The sequence below is a fragment of the Pogona vitticeps genome, chromosome 7 (assembly GCF_051106095.1).
Source record: "Pogona vitticeps strain Pit_001003342236 chromosome 7, PviZW2.1, whole genome shotgun sequence".
Taxonomy (NCBI): domain Eukaryota; kingdom Metazoa; phylum Chordata; class Lepidosauria; order Squamata; family Agamidae; genus Pogona; species Pogona vitticeps.
Genome location: NC_135789.1, coordinates 11,244,285 through 11,258,156, shown reverse-complemented (window position 1 = coordinate 11,258,156; position 13,872 = coordinate 11,244,285). Strand labels below are relative to the sequence as shown.

The 13,872-nt window shown below is 51.2% G+C and overlaps 1 protein-coding gene across 1 annotated transcript; it reads right to left on the bottom strand.

Moving 5' to 3' along the window:
• Positions 1-4,339: 4,339 nt before the first annotated feature.
• On the bottom strand, positions 4,340-13,782 carry OTUD3 (OTU deubiquitinase 3). Its single transcript, XM_020781148.3, has 8 exons — positions 13,481-13,782; positions 12,310-12,458; positions 11,680-11,792; positions 9,918-10,040; positions 8,759-8,890; positions 8,495-8,591; positions 7,241-7,419; positions 4,340-5,107 (listed from the first exon to the last, which is right to left on the bottom strand). The coding sequence occupies exons 1-8, from the start codon at positions 13,669-13,671 to the stop codon at positions 4,928-4,930; spliced, it is 1,164 nt and encodes a 387-aa protein (XP_020636807.1). The 5' UTR covers positions 13,672-13,782; the 3' UTR covers positions 4,340-4,927.
• Between the last annotated feature and the right edge of the window lie 90 nt (positions 13,783-13,872).

The window sequence follows — 13,872 nt, the reverse complement described above, 5'->3', positions numbered from 1 at the left end:
CCACCATTGCCCAGGGTGATCGGGCCCCCTCCGTCCCCCTTTGCAACATGGATCCTCTCAATCTGCTGCTGAAGAGGACGCTCGCCCCAAGCCAGCGATCCCTTCATTTCGACGCTATCCTGGCTGAGAGTAGGTGGACTTTAGAAAGCAAAAAACAAGAAAGCTGTTGGTCGGCTAATAAAGGGTGTAGCAGAGGCTGGCACTTTCCCTCTCCCCTGAATCATTAGGAAAGAAACCTACCCACCCACCCCCTGGCAGGTACTCCCATGGTGTTTCGAACGCAGAGCCCACTCGCCCGCCCCCTTCTGACGGTGTTATGTCAAGACTAGCACAGATGCAACTCAACGGGGGGTTCCTCTCCTTTTCGCAGACGGGAAGACCCTGTGCCAGAGGATGATTTGCGAATGCGACAAGACAGCCAGCCTGTGTTTCCGGACGGCCTCGGCTTCGTATCGCGTCAGAAACATGTTTTACCCAAACATCCTGTGCAAAGGGGCGAGGCCGCCGTGCTAGGAAGGCTGCTCTCTGTACTACTTGCGGTCATCATGGTCCTCTATTTTATTTTTTCCAAAGAGAACATGCAAGTCTTAATTTGCCTCCTTATTTCAGTTCTTCTTCGGCTTTACTTGGTGGGACAAAAGGAGAACTCCCATCAAGGAAGAGAAACTTCCTTTTCCACAGCCTGTCGGTACAGAAGAAAATCTCAAAGGCTGAATGGAGCTGTTCCACTTAAAAGAGACCCATTGACTCCATGAAAGTGCAGTAGCACCCCAGTATCCACAGGATCCATATCCACTGATTCACTTATCCACAGTTTGAAAATGTTTTTTTTCAAATGTAAGGAGAAAAATCCTAGAAATATATATTTCCACATCATTACTAGAGCTGGCCAGAGACCACGATGATGCAGTATAGCATCTGCTAGAAAAATGTATTTCCAGATTACTGGAACTGGCCATTAGAGGGAGCCTATGTATAGCGTTCACTATTAAAACAATCTTGGTTATAATCCGTTTTTTTTTCTCCTGCATGTGCAAGGGGGCTCAGAACTGATCCCCCGCAGATACCGGGGGGGGATTCCTATTTTACATGGATGCTGAATTACACCCAGAGGATTTACCTGAGCAGGGAGCAAATCCTGGATTCAGTTCTGCGTTTCCTCCAAGGTTCTGGTTGAGATGTGTCCCCTGCTAGCACACACAAAAAAATTGCTCATTTCTTTTTAACAAAGCCCTCTTGCTTCCTCTGGTGGCCCAAAAATTAAAACCCCATTTAAGGGATCTGAGGACATGTGCTGCACAACAGATACCTCCCCCCCCCACGATCACCCTAACGAAGCACTGCTTGTTGTAATTACAGTAGTTGGTGTGAATCTGGAAAAATAAAAGTGAGGAACATGGAAACAGTCTGTCCCCCTCATCCCAGGACTTGGAGGGCAGACCCTTCTTGCAAACCCCCTCCCCACCAACATGTATGTACGTGTGTGTGTGTGTGTGTGTGTGTGTATTTGTGTGTGTGTACATATGCACACATAGACAGCCCTCTAGTGGCTGAGAAATTAGTTTTAATTAGTGGGGGGGGTCAGGGTCCCCAAAATATGGCAAAACAGGGAAATCGCTCTAAACAGGGAACAAAATAGAAGTGGTGCAATTAGGAAGAAGACCAAAATAATCGGGCTGCCTCTATTGAACTTGAAGAGTCAAAACCTTCGGAGTTCCTGGTGTCTTTGGATAGAGGTCCAGAAGTAAACACCAGAGTTTCAAAATGAAAGGGCATCCCGGACAGGTTTCTTTCTTGTGATGTCCCCTTCAAATCTCTGAGGGCAAGGGCGCCCCTCAATCTTGACCCCATGAACAGCCCCTAATATAAGGGGAGGCGACTCTCCCGAGGACATCACGGAGCCCCTTCCCAATGTTTTATGCCTCACACCATCCACTCCCCACCCCAACCCGCTCAGACACACATACACACAACTTCTCCCAACTCCTGGTCAAGGCAGGTTGAGAGAAGCAGGCCCACATTCGCACCAGGGTGCACAATCACCCCAGATCCGGCTCGTCCTCCCTCGCACACGGCCATAGGGCACGAGAGGGGCCTCCCTCCAGGAGTGTGACAGAACTGCCCCGAGCTGAAGGCGTCGAGGTCAACCAAACTCTCTGGCCGACACCTCAGCGACAATTTGATCCACGCTTCTAGTCCTTGAAAACCCTTTTAACTTTCAAAATGGGGGCCAGAGGGACCAAGGAAGGCTGTGGGCCACAAGCCTCGTGACGCCGACCCTCGGACCAAAGAGGGGAGCGAATGTTAGGGAAAAGCCCTTCCCCAACTCTCTTGGGGAGGCAGCCGAAGAATCAGATTTTCCATTTTTCATGAAAAATAATGTTCATTTTCAGAAATGTCACACCTCTACGCCCAACCACCACTTCATCAGGCTTCTATTGGTATGAAGAATGTAAAGTCCAAATGTTCGTGGCAGGATGGATTTTGCCAGGAAAATTACACTTCGGTGTAAAGTCCAAAAGTTTTTAGCAAGACGGATTTTGCCAGTTTTCTGTGGAGGCCAATAGTCCCTTTCATCACAGGCAGGGAGAGTTATCCCAAATGACTAGGCGTGCAATCGGATGAGGAGGCAGGATCACATCTCATTGCATCAGAAAAAGCACACCTTACTGGGAGTGATCTCTCTTTCAAGTGACCCTCCTTTCATGGAGAAATTGCGGCAGTCCAGTTCCCCCCACAAATGTCAGCTTGCTGCTAGACCACAATGGTCCAGCTTGGGCACAGATCGGGATCAAGCTGGTTCGCAGTCCCAAACATGTCACGCAATCGCCAGAACGTAGATCACACCGGACTGTTCACAAGCAGTCCAAAATGCGAATAAGTTCCCTGTCTGATCACACCCTCGCTCTGCATAATTAGGGTAAGACAGGGGCTGTAAACAACAAACTCCACGAGAAATACAGTGGTGCCTCGCTTGACGAGGATAATCCGTTCCAGTGAAATCGCTGTAGAGCGAAATACTTGTCAAGCAAAATAAAAAAGCCCATTGAAATGCATTGAAAACGGGTTCAATGTGTTCCAATGGGCGAAATACCTCAGCGTCCAGTGAAGATCCTCCATAGGGTGGCCATTTTCCAATGCCTGTGCAGCGAAAAATCTGTCCTGAACACAGGATTCTGAGATTTGTTGTCTCAAAGGTAGTATTTCCCAGCTCTACAAGGAAGGAGAAGACGCGAAACCGGGCCTTCTCGGCGGTGGCTCCTCGCCTCTGGAACAATCTCCCTCCGGAGATTCGCACGGCCCCTACGCTGGGCATCTTTAAAACCCAATTAAAAACATGGTTGTTCATTCAGGCCTTCCCTCCAGCCAATTCTTGATTTTTTTCTTACTTTTCCCTATTCTTTATTTTGTTGTAGTTGTTGTTGCATTATTATGTATTCGTTTGAGTTTTTATTGTCTGATTTTATATTGGAAGCCGCCTAGAGTGGTCCGGTGGTCCAGATAGGCAGGGTATAAATCAAATAAATAAATAAACAAACAAACAAACAAATAAATAAAACAACTCTAAGCCTAAAAGCTCCTCACCTTCGATTCAGAGTTTTAAGATATGAGACAAAAAACTCTGTCAAAGCAATGAAGAGCCCATCCACATAGCGTGTGAGTCAGCGTGGAACAACACACACATACACACAATCTCCTGCTTTTTTGTACCTCCTAGCCTCATAACGCAGGGACGTATTCATGACATTTTAGTTGGGCATAATTTACTTACTTACTTTATATTATTTACCTGCTACCTTTCTCCCCACCCAAGGTGGCCCACAACAGAAAAAGCTATAAAACACAGTTCTAAAACACTGTATCGATACTGTATTTAAAAAACAATTAAACCTACTGTATAAGATTAAAAGCCAAGCTTAAGAACAATTTTAAAATATTTCAGCTTTAGGTTTAGTTTTACAGCTTCAGTTTCAATGTTTTTGCCTCCAGAGAGATTTCAGGCTTGATTTGATCCCAGGACCTCCTTCTTTGTCTTTCCAGCAGCCCAGAGTATCCACCAAGCTCTCCTCCACCACCTCATTTCAAGCACATCTGTTTTTGTCCCTGTCAAACTTTCCTCATTGTCCAGCTTTCACACCCATCCACGATGATCAAGAATACAAGGGTGTGGATATGATCTTCCCCTGAGTTTCCAGTGACACCTCTTTACACTTGAGGTTTTTTCCTGATCTTAAAAAAAAATGTAAATTTTTAGAAATGTTACACCTCTACACCCAACAAGCACACACGCTCACACCCCGACAAAGAAGGGAGACGAACCAGCGTGAATGCCACAAAGCAAAGTGCACAGTCCCAAGTTTAATGCTATTGCAGTTAAGACAAAAGAAACGAGGACAGCGCAGCCGGCTCAGTACAAACTTTGGTGGGCAATTTCTCTTTGAACAGACCTTGGGCAACAGAGGGCCCCGTCCCCCCGTTCCCTCCATACAGTCGTTTGCAAAAAAAAAGGAAAGGAAAGAAAAGGAAAGGAAATACAGGCGCATATTCCTGAGTAAAGAAAGATCTGGTGTTCCTGGGGGGCGTCATGTAAAGCATGAGAAAGCGGGCAGCAGTTTTGAAAGATGCCGAAGGATGTCATGTGAGGTCCTTTGTAGCGGTTAAGGGGGGGGATTCTGCCTGGTCGCAAGCCCCACTCACCCCCCACATCCAGCACTGGGGACCACCACCAGCCCCACCTCGGCGGCCACCACAGGGACTGGGGACTTCTTGGATGGCCACCCAAGAACCGAGGACACCTGGGCTCACAAAGGCCGGCAGGAGGAGCCGAGGTCTTTGCTCTGAAGAGGGAGGCTTTGGCATCAACGGTGGTTCCCTCTCCTCCCTTCCGAGGTCCTTTCTTCTCTTTCCAGGGCAAAAGGCGGTGAAGTCAGATGTTGAGAGCTGCGATTTTCATTTTCACCAAGGTGACCTGCGATTCGGCACCTGGTTCTGTCTTATTATTGTCTGAGGAGTCGCTCTGGCCGGCCAAGACTTTCTGCCGGTGCCGGTCCTCCTGACGCCGTTTCTTTTCTAGCCGCTGCTGCTCCTTCTTCTGCTTGTTAGAAATCTGCCAAAAGAGATAATTAGGGAGAAGATAAACCAGGAGAAAAGATGGGATGTACAGTGGGACCCCCTTATCCACGGGATCAAGATCTGCTGATTCACTGACCCATGGTCTGAAATTATTAAAACTATGAAGTTATAAGGACAAGCCAGTAAAGGGAACCAAAGACCATGTAATGTACAGCTTTTATTAGAGAAATAGATTTCCACCGTGTCATGACCAGAAACAGCCACTAGGGTGGGACAGAGACCATGTTATGCATAGTGTCCACTATTGAAATAGAGTTTGCCATTATCTGCATTTTTCAGCATCCACGGGAGGGGGGACTTGGAACCAATCCCTTGCGGATACAGAGGTCCTGCTGGAAAGAGAGCTTTTTTGTGGCAGAGAACTGGAGGCCAAACAGAAAGAGAAGCAAGGAACAACTGTGGCCGGGAGGAGCTCCACCCACCCAAGACAGGGAACAACTTTAGTTGGGTGGAGAGGAAGAAAAGGCAGAACATCTTGCTCCCACTGCGGAAGACTCTGGCAGCCCCCATGAAAAAGGACGGGCCTGGTCAAGGCAGAACAGCCGGGGTGGAAATCCTGCCGTCCCAAGAACGCTTTAAGAAGCACCAGCGCCCAACCTGCCTCCTAAGCCAGGTTTTCCCATTTTATGCTCTCCTTGGAGTAGGTGTGTGGCCTGAAGCTCCTCTCAAGCAAGGAGCACCTCCTCCTCCTCCTGCCTTGTTTCAGCCAAGTGGGGAAAAGTGTGCTTTTTGGTTTGTTAATCAAAACCCCATCGTCTCCCAGGGACGTCCCGGAGGATCCCGAGGGCAAGAAGTGACGTCAGCCACCCGACGGTCTCAGACTCTCGCCTGCTCGGCGGCAGGGATTCGACTCCCTCACCCTGCCGGTGGAGGTGGGCCTTCCTACCCTTGGCCGGACACGTCCAGCCAGCTTCTCCTGCGCCCTCCCGGGTCAACGAGGGCCGGTTTCTATCCCGAAAGAGGGAGAAGGCTCAGACACCTCCTTGCCGGCCCTTCTGCCTTCTTTCTCCTCTTGGGGCAGGAAAAACGTGAGGAGCCCAGGAGCAACCCAGCCTCTCTCCCTTGGAGACCTGTGCCAAGGGTTGATGTCCAAGCCTTTCCTTGCTTGTTCCTTCCTCCGCCTCCATCGACCCACACACTACAGACACACCCATCTTTTTCGTCCCTGCTTCCGCCTCACCTCACACGGTTCGCCTGCAGCCCTGATATAGAAGGACCCTTCTATCCACTGAACCAGCTTCCACGGCTCCAGCAGTCGGCGGTCACTGCTGTTGCAACCCAGTCTGCCATGTGCATGCGCACACCGTAGGGCGCATGCCCTGACCTCCTTTTGCCCTCCCACCTGCAGATCGTGAAGAGGTTTGCTTCTAGCCACGGTTTCAGGCATCCCCTGGGGGGCTGAGAACCCATCTCCTGTGGAAACAGGAGGGTCCCTTGTTGAATTACAATACACAACACATGGCTGTACTTCATAAAGGAGGCAGCACCCTTTCCTCCAATTTCTCCTTTAACTTGTGGCTTGCTGAATGTCAAAGCCCTGGGTTCACCCTCGCCAGCAGGCACTTCTGGCAAGAGGATGGGAGGTGCAAAGCAAGGAGCCCACCATTGGGAAATCGGAGCTTTGGAATCACAGCATGAGAAAGTGGGGGGAAACAGGACGTGAGAAAGGAAACCAAGATACAGAAAGGAAGGCAGAGGGGTTCCACGGATGTGGCAAGCTTAAAGAACAATTCCCTGCTGAGCAAACCTCGGAAAGATGGCTGGTTTTCAAGGTAGGGCAGGGTGCGTGGGTGGATGAGCATTTATAAAACCAAAGCCATAAAGACTTTGCCTGAGCAAACTTCCAAAGAAGCAGCAATGGAGAGACTGAAGGAAGAAGAGAATCCAGAATCATTGGCTAGAAAACCATCCTTTTTTTGGGATTTCCCCCGCCAGATCAGAAGTCTGGAAAACTATTTGGAGGACTGTAACGCCCTGGGGAGGGGGGGTCAGTCGTTCGGGGGGGGGAAGATGGGAGCTGCCATCAATCAAAAAGTTCCTTTTACGAGGCCTGTAAAGGGTTCAGTGGACGACCTCACCCCTCCGACCCCCCCCCCCTTTCAGGTACCTTTGAAGCCGGCTGCCTTTTGCCGCCTTGGTTTCTTTCCGAGGGGGTCATCGGGGGCTTGTTGTTTTCTATTTCTTGGCCCCCAAAAATCCTGGCTCCGCTTCCGTTCTCCTCCCAGAGGGCCGACCTCGGCCGCAGCTTCTGCCTGTTGGCCTGGGCCGGGTGGGCTTCCTCGGCTTCTGTGGGGGGAAAGAGTGATATTAGGGACACCAAAGGCTGGCAGAGTTCCAGGTCCCTGTCCTCTGGGCCCAGGCAGCATCACAGAGGAAAGGCAGAGGGCTGTGAGTGCCGGCTCTGGAGGAGATCCAGGGGGGCTCTGTCCTTTCGCTAAGAGGAAAGGACGTGGACAGCCTGGGCCAACCTTCCCTTTCTCCCACCCACCTTCCTGCCAACCTCAACTGGAGGCACACAGTGCGGGAATCAAACTCCCAAATCGCTCCCTCTGCAGCCCAAAACCTGAATCACTGAACTCTCCAGCCAGCACTTGGTTTATAACAGCTGGCAATAGATCCAGCCATCAGCTCGTCCCATGCTCAAACATGGCCAAGGAAGGAAGTCTCGAAGGTTCAGGCCGAATAAACAGTGAATGCTTTCAGGTTCCAACAGGCTTACGAAACTTGGACTTCGAAATTAGTTTGTCCGTTCTGATTGTCTCCTGCTTTTTAAATCAGAGGTTCTCAACCTCTGTATATATATCTCCTGTTGTGTGTATCAGCCATCAAGTTATGGTGACCCTATGAATGAGCCATCTCCAGAGTGTCCTGTCCTCCAGTGCTAAAAGCATTCTCTGGGTGGCTTACAAGTTAATTATGCAGGCTACACATTGCCCCCCCCCAGCAAGCTGGGTACTCATTTTTACCAACCTCAGAAGAATAGAAGGCTGAGTCAACCTTGAGCCGCTACCTGGGATTGAACCCCAGGTCGTGAGCAGAGTCTTGGCTGCAGCACAGCAGTTCAGCCACTGCGCCACAAGGCTCACACCAGAATACATACCTATCGCTATCATTGTATTGCAGTATTAAAATCAGAATTACCTAACTAGAATGAATTATTGCAACACTGTACTGTTTATTAACCTTTTGTAACTGCAAAGCCCACAGAAAATAGAGAAGCGTGCAAGAATAGTCAAGACTAGAGAACCAATTGTACTGCTATGATCAAAATCCACACAACTCATGGGTGGGCAGTTTTTGGGCTCAAAAGGGTGGGTGGGAAAGAAATAAAGGGCCCCGCAGGGAACCGCTCACTACTTACGCAGCCTTTTCACCTCATTCATTTGAAGAATGGCAAAAATCGCAGACTCGAGGTTGTAGCCTTCCATTTCGAGGACCTGGACGATCAAACCGGAATCCTTGCAAAGAAAAACGAGAGGAGCCAGATAGTTTTCAAAAACCAGTTGTTGCCTGCCACACCTTCGCTACACAGAGGTCGAGAGAGTGCCGAAGGCTGGGGGGCTCCAGTCTAGGGAGGACAGCTCCGCCAGGGCTCCAGAGCTGGGAGGGGGTTAGAGAAGCTCACCAGGCAGCCGGTGGCGTTCCGGACTTTCTGGATGGCATCTTCGATTTCGTTTTGGATTTCCTCTTCTGAGCCCTCCTCCTCCGTCTTCAGTGGGATCTTCTCTTGTTTATTCAACTCCTTTTTGCACAGCATCTGGAAGGGACACCAAAAGAAACAGGGAAGTCGTCTGTGTAGCAAATCATGTGACTTTGACCGCAGTCTCCCTGCAGCCAGCTTCCCTTCCCTTCCGCCCCTTGGTTTCTCTCCTTTTAATTCATGTTCCATCTTATTCATACCCCTTTTAACCTGTGGCACCCAGGTGAGGTGTGGCCAAAGGAAAACCTTCAGAGGCACATCTGGTGGGGACACATGGAGAGGGGCCTTCTCTGTGGCTGCTCCCAGAGCCTTTGGAACTCCCTCCCACTGGAGGCAGCCTGGCCCCGACTCTGCTCTCCTTCTGCAAGCTGGCCGAGGCCTTCCTCTTCAGGAAGGCTTTCCCTTCACGATTGGCTGTCTGGGAGCAGTTTTTGAATGCTTGTCGCCTTCCTGCTTTGAATGTATTTTTTTGGTGTTGCTTTTGTCCACCGTCTTTTAGTCTGGTTGGATCCTTTTCAGTATTGTATAGTCATTTTTTTTTTTACTTTAAATATTGTCTTTTAACGATGCAAGCCACCTTGGGTCCTCTTTAAGGAAAAAGGTGGGGTGAAAATATTTCAAATAAAACAAATAAACACAGAACCGTTCCATTACTTCTTTTCATCTGGACCCTGAACACCTGTCACCACTGAAAGATACAGGTAAATAAAGACACTCTCAGCAAGCGGATTTATACCTTTATTTTCTGATGTGCTTTTAACCCGGCCTTCAGATTGCTTTAACATCTGAGGAACTCTCTCCTAAGGAGAGCTGGGCTGATTCTATCCTTCATAAACTTTCAGTGGACTGCCAGCCCACTTTTATTCCATACGCTCTGGGGGTTTTAAAGACAACTTTTAAAAATTGTTTTTAAGTTGCTCTTTAAAGGAGCATTTTTCTTTTAGGAGTTCCCAATGGCAGAAGGCAAGGTTCATGCTTTTCCTACAAGCCAGAAAGGGCAACGTTCACCACCCGGCAAGGGGCTCAAATCCCAGGAGGCTTTCCGGAGCCGCCAACGTCCCGGACACGTTTAACAGACCCCAACCTGTGTCTGCAGCCGGGCAGGGGCCTCCGAGTTGTCGTTGATCTTCCGGACGCTGTCGTAGTGCTCCCCATATCGGTAGGCAATATGGAGCTCCTGGGCGTTGCTTTTGTCTGTGCCACGAATCTGTGAAAGACCAGCGCAGTACCTGAGGAGAAGCTCCAGGCATCGGGCTCCAAAACCTGGGAGACCCGAAGAGCAGGCAACCCTGGCAGGAGGAAGGCCTGCTAAGAATGGTCGTGAGAGTCAGAAACTCCTGAGACGCAGTTTCCTCTCAGCGGCTCCCAACCTTTTTCGGACCGTGGACTGGTTGGGGGGGGAGACACCCCACACTCATGGGTGGGCATGTCACGCTCGCAGGTGAGTGTGTCGAGATCATGCGCATGCACACAAGCATGAAACGCCCCTCGCGCTTGTGCGTGACACCCCCACCTCTTAAGCAAGCTCGGCCTTGAGCAGAGGGGAGGGGGCTTCGCCATGGAGGCCCGCTCAAGCCTGGCGGGTCTTAAGCTGACAGGCGGAGTGCCTGAGCCAGGCCTTCCGGGACAAGGGATTACGCACCCTCTTTGCCGAGTGCATCACCAAGGTGGCGGCCCTGATGTGCCAGCAGGGCATCAAGGCCTGCTTCCTCCCCCCAAGCTGGGTCCTGTGGACCAGCCAGGCCGGCCTCTGCCGCTGCTACCTCAACCTCTACGCCTACCGGCTGGTGGGGCAACCCAAGTGCTGCTCGGCGCCCAGCAGCAGCCGCTGGTCATGGCCGCTCTGCCTGGCCCCTGCCACAAGGAGTCGCTGCCGGCCCCGGGGCTCCCACCACCTGGTCTACGATGTCCTCTTCCGCCCGGACACCCTCCATCTGGCTGCCCGCTTTGGTCAAGAAGCACTTCTTGCCTGGCATGGACTGTGCCACTGCTGCCACCCCACGCTGGACACTCCAGCAGTGCTCCTACGTGGACCTGCAGCCGCGACTCGGCCCGGTGCCCCCCGAGCTGGTGGTGCCTTTGCTGAGCTCCGGAGGGGGTGGGGGCGGGTGTTAGCACAGTCCAGACCCGGCAAGAAGTGCTTCTCGACTGCCTCCAGGGCCGTGTCCTGGATGACGCGGCAGAAGCAGGCGGCCAGCCAGAGAGTGGGAAAAGTTAGGGGGTTTTTTAGACCTCCAATTGGTCAAACCCCACACACATCAGGCATAATCATTATTGAATTTCTCCTTTCTTTTTCCTTAATTTTATTTTCTTGCCTTGTTTACTGCCCTCTTAATTTTATTTATTTATTTATTTATTTATTTATTTATTGGACTTATATACCGCCCCATAGCGCTACAAGCACTCTCCGGGCGGTTTACAATTTTTAATTATACAGGCTACACATTGCCCCCCCAGCAAGCTGGGTACTCATTTTACCGACCTCAGAAGGATGGAAGGCTAAGTCAACCTTGAGCTGGCTACCTGGGATTTGAACCCCAGGTGGTGAGCACAGTTTTAGCTGCAGTACAGCGTTTTAACCACTGCGCCACGAGGCTCTCATTTTCCTTGACTAGCTGGAAACCCTCTGCAAGACGGAGGAGTTTGAGCTTTCAGTTCCCATCACCTCCACACGACTCGGATCCCCACCGTTGCCTTGAAGCACCACTCGTTCCGAAGGTCTAGCCCCATCGGAAAAGCGAGTTCAAAAGGCAAAGCAGCCAGAGGAAGGTGGATCTCTCCAGCTGTGGCCAGGGCACCCAGCCACTCTCCGCAAGCTGCCCTCCGCCCCAGGTTTGGAGGCTCACCTGCCACAGAGGAGCATTGAGCTGGTGGATGACAACGTTGACTTGATTGTTCCGTGCAAAGGCAACAATGGCGTCGTTACCGGCAAAAGTCCCGGGTTGGGCCAAATTGGCGACTGGAAGAAATAAGGAGAGAGGTAACATAGGGAGTCAGGGAAGGGGCCCCAAATGTAGGATAAGGGGCTAGACGGTGAAAGCAACCATTGCCTGTCAAAACACCAAGCCAGCGAACAAGACAGAGGCAAAGAAGGGAAGTCCTGAACAGCACTGGGGAGCTATTTCATCTGTCGACTTCTCTACGTCACCCACAAACCCTTCTCTGCACAATAAGAGCAAACGCTAAAACTGGTGCTCGGCACCTTTCTTTAGCACTAGCTGTGCCCTCACCTTGCAATGATCTGGAGCACTTAAACATTGGGGTTCTTTTGCCACAATATCGGTATTTATTTAAATATAAGTTATTAAACAAATGATAAACTTCTGCTTCCATTCTCAAGAGTAAACACAGAAGACCAACAAATGAATGACGAATCATCTGCTGCTTTCTCTGAGACGGGTACCTCCATCCTCTTAATGGTAGGACCGGCTCAACAGAGGCAACCACCCCCTGACAGCATCCCACGGCACACCCACCGTGCTTCTCGAAAGGGACGTCGTCCTCTACAAAAGGCTCAAAGTCTTCCCGTTGCTTGATCATGTAGTCCACAGTTTCCTGCCGGTGTTTCAAGTGGTCACGGGAGTGCCCTTCCAGCTGGTCTCCCAGAGCTCGGAACAAACAGTTCCTGTAGGGAGGGCAGATTTCGGCTTAGGGAGGTGTGTCAATTGTGAGGGGGCAGGCAAGTGTTCTGGGGGGAAAAGAAGCCATACAAAGCTACATACACACAAAAGTAAATACAGCAGGACCGTGGGATTTCCCCCCTCCCACCACAGATGGTGAAAAACGTGGATGTAATGAACAATATTTATTTATTTATTTAATTTATATGCAGCCCATTCTACCCAAAGGTCTCTGGGCGGCTTACATCAATTAAAATACAATAAAAATACAAATAAATATCCATTGCATGGTCTCTGGCTGCCTCTAGTGGCCAGTTAAATGGTAAATACACCCTGGAAACACATATCAATTGATATTTCTTAGATTTTTTAAAATTAGTATTTTCAGCCAGCAGAAAAGGGAATATGTGGATACTGATCCCATGGATAGGAGGAACCACTGCTTTCCTGTCTGTAGTTTTAAGCAAGCGGTGGAAATCAAACATGGGATTTTATCCGTTTGAGCAACGGACTCAGTTAACACAATATGATTGAGGCAGTGGCTACTGCTGGCCTGGGACAGTCAACTTCTAGCCCGACAGGGCCAGGAATCTCCCCGGGTGACCCGCAGGAATGAGGGACAAACGGTGCATAACCTGCGCCACCTAACCTCCTCCATGGGGAAGCCAGCCCCCTCTGCGGATCAAGACACAAACCCAAGAGGAAGGCTGAGGGTCAGGACAGCTGGATGAGGTCACGGGTTCGAGTCCCACTGCAGGACTCCTCAGGTCAGTCTCTCCCACCCGGCCGCCCTCACAGGGAGACTGAGAGTCTCAAAGGAGGAGGAAGACCCCCCCAGCATGACCTTGGCCACAACCAAAGTGTCTCCCTGGACCCTCCGGACCCACGGGGTTCGATATCCACGGATTCGCTTATCCACGGGGCAACTACTCCATACGCAGGGGAGGGAAGAGTCAATCACAGAACCACCCTTATGGGGCGGCTTGGGGGCGTGGCCCAGAGGAGCAGTGGGTGGGGCTTGGCTCACCCGTCGCCTGGGACCTCCCGGAGGCGCAGCCCCAGTGGCTGGAGCTGGGCGGCCAGCCCGCCTTCGCCCTCGCCCCGAGGGGGCCGGTTCCGCCGCTCCCGGGCCAGGGCCCTCCGCGCCGCTCGCTCGTCCCGCTTCCGCTCGGTCTCCGCCTTCCCCGGCCGGCCCTTCCCTCCCAGCTTGCGGGACATCGTCCTGAGGGAAGCCTCCCCCCTTCTCAGGCAACCCGGCTTCTGTTCTTGCGCCTGCGCCCGACTCGTTTCCGGTGTCAGGGTCGCTCCTGCGCCTGCGCGGGCTCAGTCCTCCCTTGCCCCTCGGCCTTGCTGTCGCCTTTGCCGCGTCACCTGGAGGCGGCTCACCAAACCATAGAGAAGCGCACAGCGGAAAGGCTG